The 11,836-nt window shown below is 32.3% G+C and overlaps 1 protein-coding gene across 1 annotated transcript; it reads right to left on the reverse strand.

The window, feature by feature from the left end:
* Positions 1-233: 233 nt before the first annotated feature.
* Positions 234-11,354, reverse strand: LOC148623954 (transmembrane protein 179-like). Its single transcript, XM_088566292.1, has 4 exons — positions 10,963-11,354; positions 7,985-8,119; positions 2,720-2,810; positions 234-1,352 (listed from the first exon to the last, which is right to left on the reverse strand). Exons 1-4 carry the CDS (start codon positions 11,307-11,309, stop codon positions 1,116-1,118), a joined length of 810 nt encoding a protein of 269 aa, XP_088422418.1. The 5' UTR covers positions 11,310-11,354; the 3' UTR covers positions 234-1,115.
* Between the last annotated feature and the right edge of the window lie 482 nt (positions 11,355-11,836).

Consider the following 11,836-nt stretch of genomic DNA (forward strand, 5'->3'; position numbering starts at 1 on the left):
AATGGGAAAGGTTTCAAAGAGACAACATAATTGCCAAACCATGAAAAATGGCCAAAAGCAAATATCAAACAATGACCAGTTGAGGCAAGTATGGACATACCATTCAAGCTTGATACAGCTCTGAATTTTTATTTTTGGTAATTGCCCTAACATACCAAAAAAAGAACTTAATTCTGACCCTTCATTCCACAGAGGCTTGAGTTCATGAGTTAGATCCATAAATTTATCAAAAATTCGACTAAAATGCCATTTTAATGATTTTTTTGCATTTTATTATCCATGGCCATACATAAATGACAACAGTATATTATACACCATAATGAAACTAACCTTTGCCATGAAACAAACAAAAGCAGTTTATGTTAACATGTATTGCATTTAATAAATATTCTGTAAAACATATTTCCTTTAATACTGCTATGTTGTATCTTTGTACATAGATTTAATTCACGAGGTATAAAAAAAATCCTAATAATGTAAAAATCAAAATACAAGTTGTAGGATTATAACAATATATTATAACAGAACACTCTTTGTAATTATGATAATGAGATATTTTACATTGTATTGAGGTGTTACAAAAGTTAAAAACTATACATTAAATGCCCCATACTCCATAGTATTGTCCCCACAAATGAAAGATTTTATGCTTAAGCAACATAAAAATTATTAAGCAACTTTTCTAACAATTCTCCATAAAAATTTGCACATACACAAGAAGAACGCATATAGATAAAAATATTCTTAAAAGTCTTGAAATTAAAAAGTAGGATTGGTTAGGATAAAATATCATCAAGAAAATTCTAACATATTGCACAGATAACTTCATTTGTTTTTTCAATAAAAAAATTGGAATAAAAAAAAAATAAATAAAGAGAGCTTAGCACTGTTGACATAGGTAAACTTTCTCATTATTACATAATTGGTGGAGGCATTTTTGAATTATTGTGCCATAACTTGAAAACACCCCCTTTTTATAAATAATATTCAATAACTCAGTTTCATTAGTGTATGCATTTTTAAGTTATCATGTGAAAAATAGTGAGACAAACAGACAAAGAGGGGTTAATCAATACACCCCCAATTTTTAGTTGCAGGGACATAATAATATATGATCATAAAAGAAATATTTCATCACTTCTTTTTGACTGTTTTCTAGATTTCTGATGAAATCGAACAGAACCAGTCTCTACACATAGTTTATGGACTTTATAAGACCCAACTATGTCCTCATCAGAATCAGACATTTCTTCTTCATCACTACAGTCTGAGTAAGGCAAAAGTTGTACACCTTTCTTAATTGTATAAAGAATCTGTACAAACAGTACCAGCACAGTGATCCAACTACTTGCCTAAAATTGAACAGAAAGTCATTTGTTTTTGTGTCATTTATCACTTATCCTTGTGTGTGTGTGTGTGTGTGAGAGAGAGAGATAGAGAATTAACTTTCAAGCATGGTATAAATGGGGCTGCATACCAAATTTGAAATTATTCCCACAAATAGTTCCCACATTTTTAGCCAATGAAAAATTATACAACATACTTAGTGCATTTAAAGGTGTTATAGGCATCCAGTAAACTGGAAGTGGACATCCAACATAGCTGAAAGTCATAGATATGGTATTAAATCTGACCATGTTTGAGCTGTACATACAATGTCATCTGTTTCTGATGTTCTGTTTGTTGTATTGTACAGGTTCATAATTAGCTAATGAAATATTTCTATTTCCATTTCTATAAATACAATTTTTAGCTGGGCTTAGTTTCATAAGACTAAAGAGGTCAGATGCAGAACATTTTTGACAATTATAGACACAAAATTTCAGCTTGATACATTTAGATTGTGATATAATTAAAAAAAACGAACAAACAAACAAATAAACAAACACAAATTTTCTTATTAGAATACTTTAAAATTCAAATTAGACAAATAAAATAAGCAATTTAAAGAAAATATAAATTTCTGTTCCCTTGTGGGGTTTTAATCAGGACAATAACTCTTTAAATCAATCAAAACATTCTTTTATGATATGCAACTTTGTCAAAGCTATCCTGTTCAGAAACCAGATAAATGCTCCTTTTTTGCCCTTTTTTAAGGGTTATCGTCAGCATAACCAATATATATCGAATCCCATTCAGGCCTTTGGTATGGAACCTTGTGATCATAATTTTGTAGAGACTATTTAACTTGGGCCCTATCATACTTTTGTCATAAGAATCATTTCATCATTTGAAAGTTTCTTTTTATCCAATATGGTTTTCAAGCTATACATTTTTGTAGGCTTTGCAAAGGGATCAATTAATCAACTGAAAGTTCCTTTCTACCTATTAAAGTTTTACAGTAAAAGCCAAAGCCCCGCAAAAATCACAGTTTTTTTCTTTGGGTAATTAAATGTATATCATTAGGTATAACAAACAGTGGACATGAACATTTTCTTCTTATTTTTACAAAACTTTTTTAAGTCATTGGGTAAATAACAGTAAAGGAAAATCAAGTTTCAGGTCTGGGGGTGGGAGGTGTTGATAGCTTAATAGAATTCAAAGGCAAGCCAAAATTTGGGGGCAGAATTTGAGAAAAATCAAGAATTCATGCAAAAAATAACTTTTTACCCCAATTTTAGGGGAACTTACTCTTGGCATGCACTACCTTGGATCCACATCTGACTGGGTATATTAATATGGATTCACCATACTGAAACAGAATTTTATATACAAGTACCTGTCCAAGTTGTAAGTATTTGTAGAATGGATGTTTTTCAGTGTCTATATAAATTGACCAAATCATGTCTTGTGTTTCTTCACATTCAAATCTACAATTATATGTAAATACAAAAGTGTAAAACATTAATATATATACAGCTATCAGATATATCATATAAGATTTAGTCTGAAGACCATGACGATGATGACCATGCACATTTAGAAACAATGATTCAATGATCTCAATTTTGTCTCAATCCAGACGATGTAATAAACACTTTTGATCAACACTGGCAGTTTGGCCAAAAACTCAACAGGATCTGTTCAAAATGCTCCAGCTTTTTAAAACAGTGCATAAGACTTAAAATCACATTTGGTCTTGAAAGACAATGAAAACTACAGGAATCTGAAATTACAAATCATCCCATGGAAACATTTCCAATGTTCCAACTATGACTACAATATTCTTTTTATTTTTTGTTGTTTTAAATCTTCACTTAAAAAAATTCAAAGAGAAAGGAAAATGTACTACTATTCCACAGATCCAACTTCTTTAAGTCTTGCCACAGTCAGTGTGGATTCTAATTATTCTAATAATATCTTGATGTCTGCTCCTTTCGAAATTTTCATCAATAAACCTCTCATGTCTTGATTCCTTTCCTCTTTCGTCTACCCTGGACTTAACTTTTTGTGAGCAACTTGGTGGGTGTTCTAGAAAAGCAGAGGAAGCTTACCCTACCAGTACACCTGATGCACATTCCCAGGTTTTAGTGAAGTCTGAGTTGCTCATTTACTTTTGTTACTTTGTATGTTACAATGTATTATTTTGGTTGTGTTCTTTGTTGTGCGTATCTGTTTTCTATATCTGGTCTTTGTTCCTAGATTACATTCTTTTGATTTCCAATAAAATCTTGATTTCCTTGATTACTCTTTCAGAAAAGCATGCATGTACATATCAATGCCATTTAAAAAGTAAAGAATATTCCTTGCTTATGTACCTTTAATATGCACTGCAAACATTTTTAAAGTGCTTGTTCAATTCAAAAGTTTAAAAAATATGTGTCTAGAAAACTTTTCAGTTAAAATGTACACTTGTACTTTACTGAAATGTTCAAGTTCAAATCATGATAGAAAACTATTTAATCATTGTTATGAGACATTAACATTGTTTGAAACCAATGCACTGGGAAAGCATTTTCTTATATAATGGTGCCATTCTACTTGTAAGGCATATAGTAATTCAACTTAATTGGCATTCCCTTTTTATTACATTGTATCTTTTGCAATATATGTTGTTTGTTTACAGAATTGATGAGAAGCTCTCAAAGAGCCTAAACATGCCCCATTAACTCAGTAAGTAAAGCCACTAACTACTTTGTTACCATGTTTGACCAACAAAAAAAGAGCATATATCAATAAATGCTGTAGGTTCAACAGAGTAACTAAGGCATTGTAAAATGATGGAAATGCCTTCAAAGTGTTTTTAGAACTTCTGGAAAAAATTCAAACAAGAGCCCCTATGCCCTGTTATCTCACTGAGTGGGGGGCATTAGCCTGCTGTATATTTACTGAGAAAGAACATAGAATGAAGATAAATAATGGCTATACAACATTTTAATCATCACCATTCATCTCAGAAGACCTTACTATATAAACCAAATATCGTTGAAATAAAAGCAAGTATAAAAATTAGAGGGAAAATGGCCGTCCAGAACAAATTTTCTTCATCACCATTTTTATAATGTCTTCTTTCAAGAGCATTTTAACACTATCATGTTAACATTAATGTTTTTCAAAACGATTCAAATTATAATATTTCATCATAGTATAATGTATCAGAAAACACATTACCTGCTACCTATACGTCAATAAGGCATTTTTTCTCCACAATTTACATGCAATTACAATTTTTTAAATCAAAAATCATGTACATGTACACAATAAAAAAAAACCCTCATGCTTTAGATAGGCTTAATGTTTATAAGAAAATGAAATCAAAAGTCCTATTTTGTTTATTCATGCAGATTTAAAAGCATCCCCTATATAAATCCAAAATCTTCTAATAAGTGAAACTATATCTAAAACTGATAACAAAGCGACTATAATGAAGACATTGCAAGTACTGCAAGTAGTCATGCATTTTTCTGACACTAGGGGTAAAATGATCTTTACTTTAATAGTATTGAAAGCAGGATATTTCCAGGCATCAGTACAGGGTTTGTCAGGTTGATGGACTCTATACCTAATCTGGATATATCTCATATTTTTTCCATTACTTAGAGTTATTTAGGATAGGAAATTATTTAAATGACAGTCAATGAAGGTTCATTATGGCCTAAAAATAAGTGGAATGAAACAAATATATAAACTACATTTGTAAGTGTATCTATAGTCTCTTGTTTCATTCTGGACACAGACATGTCTCTTTAAAAAAATACCCAAAAATTATAATCTTTCAAAGTATGTAGCAATCAGAACATTAATCTGCCTTTCAAAGAAAAAATTTTGCAGCAATTTAAATGTGTTTTCCACAATTTAGTACATGTAAAGGATTAATATATATAAACATTAACATCTTGTAACTGATTTTACTTCCCCTTTTTGCATTCCTATTTGTGCTAAATTCTCAAGCATGGTTAGAGAATCTTAAGCAATGTAAAAGTCCTCTTCTTAGGAACAATTGACTCTGATATTTGACCTCACAATCGATCTTGTCAATTCAGCTTCCCTATATGCAGGTTCACTTAAATCCATAATGGTTAACTAAACCTATGTGGGAAAAAACCAAATATGGACAGGGCTGACAAAGGAGGACAGCTTAATTAAAAGGCAGAGATGATAATCATGACTACCGGTAAATCACTCTAAGGCCCAAAAAAAAAATGTCTGTTTCCTGCTATTTTACCTACCTTAGTTTTTTGTGCCTACCCTAAACATTTTATGCCCATTTTGGCTGTAGCACTGCTTTAATATAAAATGAGAATGGATGTGGTGAATATGTCAAAGAGACAACAAACCCGCAAAAATGAAATTGCCAGCTGAAGGCTACCTATGGGTCTTCCATGAACAATGAGGAAATCCTCACACCACAGGGTAGGCTGCATTTGGCCCCAAAACAATATCATACACAGGTACTGTGAAATAATTGCCCCTATTTAATACAGCAACATAAAAGTACACTGAAAGTAAAAATGAAACAATACATACAGAGGCCTGAAATTCCTGAATTGGGATAGGTGCAAAAAATGCAGCGGGTTAGAGTACTTTGGCATGATTACAACCCTCTTTAAAATCTGGCACTGTGGAAAAAATGTAACACTATTAGACACACCTAAAAATCAGTTAAAAAAATCTGAGTCCCTTGTTAAAACAGAAATAAAGTAAACACAAAACACAAAGGACTACAAGCAATTAACTGAAATAGCAGGTCCAGATAAGTTTAAACCTACAAAAAGTTATGTTCACATTGTACGAGTGAAAGTCTAGATTGTTTTCCCATTGACTCCATAAAAGAAGTTTTTGAAAAATAAAATAATTTCCCTACCTATCTACCATATTTTGTCCTTGCTGGTAGCAGGAAACAAGACTTATTTTGGCCTAAACACTTAAATAGGCTTATTAAAAAAGAAAGAGCTCCTTGAAAAAAAAAAAGAAATACCTTGTTGGCATTACTTGATCTTTTTTTAAAACGTTGGGAAGATACTTTAGTATGAAGGCTTCTCTGACATTTTTTAAATTTATTTTTGTATCTCATCTCCTATCCATCAGTTAGGGTGCACAATTACATGTACAATGGAAATACATGTAGAGTAAGGTTGTCAAACAGTTAGAAGCAGTATCTAATATACAAAATAAGCTGTAATTGGCTAAAGCAAAATAAAAAAAAAGATAGGGGCATTAATGGAACATAAATTGATACCTGCTATATATTAAATAGTTACAAATGGGAAAATGTTAAAAATGGCCTAATTCAAAAACTACATTTTGGATTATCCTTCTGACACTCAAGTTATCTGGTAACGGTTTGGGATAAGCAAATGGACTGATGGACACACAAATTTTTTAACAGTATCACATAATACCTTGAAACTTTAGTGCGATATAAAAACTTAAGAAATATGTCCATAAAATAACAGTTAGCAAGACAATAAAGAATTTCTCACTTACAAATATTGATACAATAATGATAGAAATGAAGTTAAAATAAAACTTAATTTAACTATCTGATTACTGTTATTTAAGTAATGAGCACATTTTAAAACCTTTCTGCAGCTACAAATAAGCCAGACACATTATGTTTTATCCCAGGAATTAATAAAGGAAAATTTTGGAGACATGCCAGTAAATAAAAATAGATCTTAATTCATAGTAAAGCTGATATATCTACATACAGTTAGTGCTTCAGCATACTTACTCATTTATAATAAGCTAATAACATAAATATATAATAGATATCATAAACTTTTACATGACTTTACTCTATGACACAAAAATCAATATATATTTATACAAGGGGGGATCGTTCAAAATCAAATAGTACTTATGCTGGATTCATAAACATGGATAAGATTTTATTTAAGTTTTTTTTAACAATATCATTTTAAAAGATGATTGTTTTAAATTAACTCCTACAGTAGGTGATGACTAAAATATGTCCAACTGCTGCTGGGTAACAGTTTCATGAAGTAGCAATTCTTAAAAAAATACATAACTTAAAAGTTTTGCTTAGTTTCTATATGGCAACAGGGAATCTGACTACTGTTGCGTAGAGGAAAAATACATTTACACATTGAACCATGAGCAAATGTACAGTTTAAAGAAACACAATTTTACATTACTATTTAATTTGGCTAAATTGAAACAGCTCTAAGATTTTTAACATTTAGTGATAAATTAGTGGCTATAAAAAAGCCTTAATTGCTCACCTGGAGAAATTTGAAATCCGGTAGCCTTATCGTCTGATCATGCATAATCATGTTTTCATTTAGAGAGGTCCATCCTATCAATACTAGTGATTTGTAAAGGCCTTATCATAAGGATTATTTTTCTCCTTTCTTGGTGAGATGATAGTGGCTAAGTATCATCAGAATCGATGATTTCAGAAGAGATCTTTTTTAGGAAATGTTAACGAAAACAATGGATTCAAAGTGGTCCAAGTGAGCAAGTGAGATAAAACAGTAAGAAAATGAGCCAATGTTTGTCCTTCAAGTAATGAAATGATATATATAGTGTATAAAGATAAAACAGAATAAAAATGATTAAACCTATAACATAAAAAGTTTACCTGTCCCTTAGTGATCTTTCTATATTGTTACAGAGGGTTGAAGTTCCAGCAGATAAAACACAACTGTTCACAAAAAGAACTATGATTAACACTATGTTGAAGATGCCCCCGATCAAAATCTCTGCAAATTCATGTCTGGAAGGGAAAAAAAAGAGTTTTTACTAATAGCATTTTAAAGTTTAACCAATTTCAGATAGGAACACTTTGCTCAAGAGTTCCTAGAATATCAAAGAACACTGCTCCTCTAGACACATAAAATGTATCTCCATATAACAAACTAAAGACAATGACGAGACTTCAATACACTATATTTAATTTGGCAGTCTTATTTCTAAATATAAAATTCATAAATTTGATATATATATATATATATGTTGCTCCCCTTAAATGTGTTCCTGTAATAGGCCACATTTCATGCATGCTCAATGTGAAGAGATTGAAAGCATTATAATTTTTTTTAAAACAAGGATTTTTAATTTAAACTTGGCCCATATCTTAAAATTGGCATCAAAATCCACAATAAGAGTTGCAAAATGGGATTATGTAATAGTAATTCTGTGAAAATTTCATTCAATTCAGTTCAGTGGTACACTGTAGGAGGAGTAACAGATAAGAAATTGGTCCTCATGTTCCCTTATTCATACATGTATATGACAAAGTTTTGATATGTGAAACCGGGGTTTTAACCCCAAATAAATGAAGCCCTTTACAAGTCTAAAATAGCATGTTCATTAGGGTTATTTTTATAACTGAATATACACGTAAGTACATGTATATAGCAAGCTGCGGTTGGAACACTTTTTTTTTCCTGCCTCATCTCTGTTGTACCTGACATCCCACAACTTCATACTACATGCATATGCATATTGTACTATGTGGTAAATCAGTCATTGTAGATCTTTGTTATATGCTTAAAATATTAGCTCAATGTATGTGGTGTTTTTATTTTAATATATATAACGTACTATGCCATCACGGGCCAATTCATGTAGATAATAAAAGTTATTCACTGCCTAAAACATTTAAATTTTGAAGTTTTGAGAACATTTCTCATTACTAATTAGTTAATTTTATATCTTAAAATAAGTAAATTCTTCAAAGGACCAATTCAGAAACTCAGCTTTCATCCTCATAAAGAAGTTGACCACTAGTTGGGAAGGGAATTTTGAGAAAGGGTCATTTTCAGGATTTTTCAAAGATATTTACTATGTGAAGGGGCCTTTGTTAAGAAACCATGTAGTTTCCTTGTATATGAAGGGGTCATTTTCAGCCAGAAAGGGCAAATGGCCCATAGCCCCTTGCCTTCCCAACCTCATTGCCCCTTTGTAGCGTACTTGTAGAAAAACATCTTGACCAATCCAGAAAATAACAAGTTAATAAAAAGAAATTGGAGGATAAAGGAATTGTAATAAATGTTAACTGGGCTTCAGGCTATGCAGACATCCAAGACAATGAGGGGCAGATCAACTAGCAAAAGCAGCTGACAAAGATGCAGAAAATAGATGCCTTAACATCATCAGTTATAACCAAGCAAAAGATAATTCATGGTGCTAGGACATCAGTAAAAATCAAATGGCAGAAGCAATGGGACATGAGTGAAATCGGGAGGAAATACAATAATTATCACCCTCAGATCAAATACAAGAGGAAGTATGACCATCCAAGAACCATTTTATTTTGTTAAATGGACTCAGATCAGGATCTTTTACCCAAAGCTAAAAGGATATCAACACATGATTAATAGACATGTTGAGGATAACGCATGCACTTGTGGAGACATTGGAACATTAACGCACTACTTGTCAATGTGATAATTAGGACATGGAAGAGAAAAACTGAGGAATGATTTCATATATTCCAAAACAGGATCTTTAAACTTGGATATGGACACCCTTCTCAGTATCGAAGCAGATGAAAGATATTCAATCCCCTCTGTGTAATGACATGGATAAGACACGCAGATTCGATTCACTCTGCATTTAATTTATTTCTTTATTTGTTCATTAACCTGTATTTTATTTTTCAATAGGCTATTATTTTTGTATATTTTAATTTCATTTTTTTCCTACAGTGCTCACCTACTCTAGTACCAAATACATCAGTGTTTAATTAAGGCAGTGGCTACTTGTCCACACCTTCGTGGACTGGGAGCCTCCTCAGGCTAATCTTCCACACATCTGGTTTTCTTCCGTAATATACTGAATCGTGAGGGAAATATTGATTAATTACTATGCAGACTGTGTTGACTGAACAGTTTTCTAATGAATAAAATTTTGTACATTCTCCTGTTGTTTATTTTAAATTAAAGGCTAACAAGAAAATGGTAGTGTGTACTAGCCAGTTCCACTGGCGAAGTTGTTACAATGAAAGATTTGCACAATTTTGCCAGGCCTAAAATTCGACTATAAGATACTGAAACTCTGTCCAGCCTTCTTTCTGAGATGAGCAATGTCCCTGGTTAGTGCTCACACTTTTCTTACAACTGAATATAAATGTGTATTTGATATGCAATAAAACCAATTTCGTATGAGATCTCTAAATTTACAATGAACAAAGTCAATATTAACACACAAAATGAATTTCTTACAATTTCTTCTGTAAACGAGGTGTTTCTGTCACGATTCCATTATTGATGCAAAACGGATGTGTGGACGATTAGCCTGAAAAGGCTCCCTATCCATGAATGGATGCACAACCAGACACTGCCTTTAATAAATTACAAACACGTAACTGATAATTAAATATCATATGGGAAGATGTGACTAGCCCCTGTAAATATAAAATATTAATACTGGGTGGTCTAGAACAAACATTAGAAAAACTTTTTCTTCCAACTGAGTTGTGAATTTGTGGAACTTGCTTCCTAAATCTACTGTTGCTGCACCCTCCCTAGAAAGTTTTAAAAAGAGACTGAGGTCCTCACCATAAAGAGGAAAGGACAGATGACCAAACAAAGATACACTGCTAATTGTATTTACCCTTCAGGACGTTCTTCGTTCATTGACAGTTTAAACTGAACTAAAAACCATAAGCTGATGAAAGTGAAAATAGAAGCAACAACTGGCGAGTAAATGGCATAATAACACGTGCTTTGTCCACCCCACTCAGAAGAACGAACGTCAACCTTCAGGGTTGTCTGATTGTTAGGCATGGTTACAGCTTTCATGGATGGTTTTGCATACAACACACATTCTCCGTGAAAATACCGCCTTACAGATCCAACGGGAATGAATGTACACATACAGAAAATTATTATCACTACTTTCAACAATAATGGGATGTACTTGTCCGATTTTTCAATGACTTTTGCCAAATACCTCCCCATATTCGGCAAATTTGCAGACGGTTCAAAGAACCGGAAATAATATTTTGCTTATTTACACGACTTTCAACTCGTACCAAACGTAGCTCGTTCCTATAATTACAGCACTTAAAGCCCACATATAATATGCAGGATTAGATTATAAAATTCTTTCGGTATCATGCATGATCCTCCAGATATACGAATGTATGTACCCCAGAATTAGTTACTTGTCGCCAAATAATCTTCTAGAATTCTTATATAGTTTAAATAAGTCGGTAATTTATACGTTATGCCAAAGCTTCCTTGCCGTTTTATTAGTCCTGGGGGAGCGTAAATGCACGCAGACATTTTGTACCGCGCTAGACTTTTTACAATTACATAGGCTTCTGGAAGTTGAACAGGTTATGTTGTTACAAGATTGAATTCATCACTACAGAAGTTATGGTCGTCACAATGAATTCAAGGATCGTTACGGTGAATCCATCTGCACCCTGAGAACAGATTTGTTCAACGTAACAATAATAGTTTTCCCTTCCACTTTTGTCTAC

The sequence above is a fragment of the Perna viridis genome, chromosome 2 (assembly GCF_037379345.1).
Source record: "Perna viridis isolate PV_CMFRI_1.1 ecotype Kerala chromosome 2, ASM3737934v1, whole genome shotgun sequence".
NCBI classification, from domain to species: domain Eukaryota; kingdom Metazoa; phylum Mollusca; class Bivalvia; order Mytilida; family Mytilidae; genus Perna; species Perna viridis.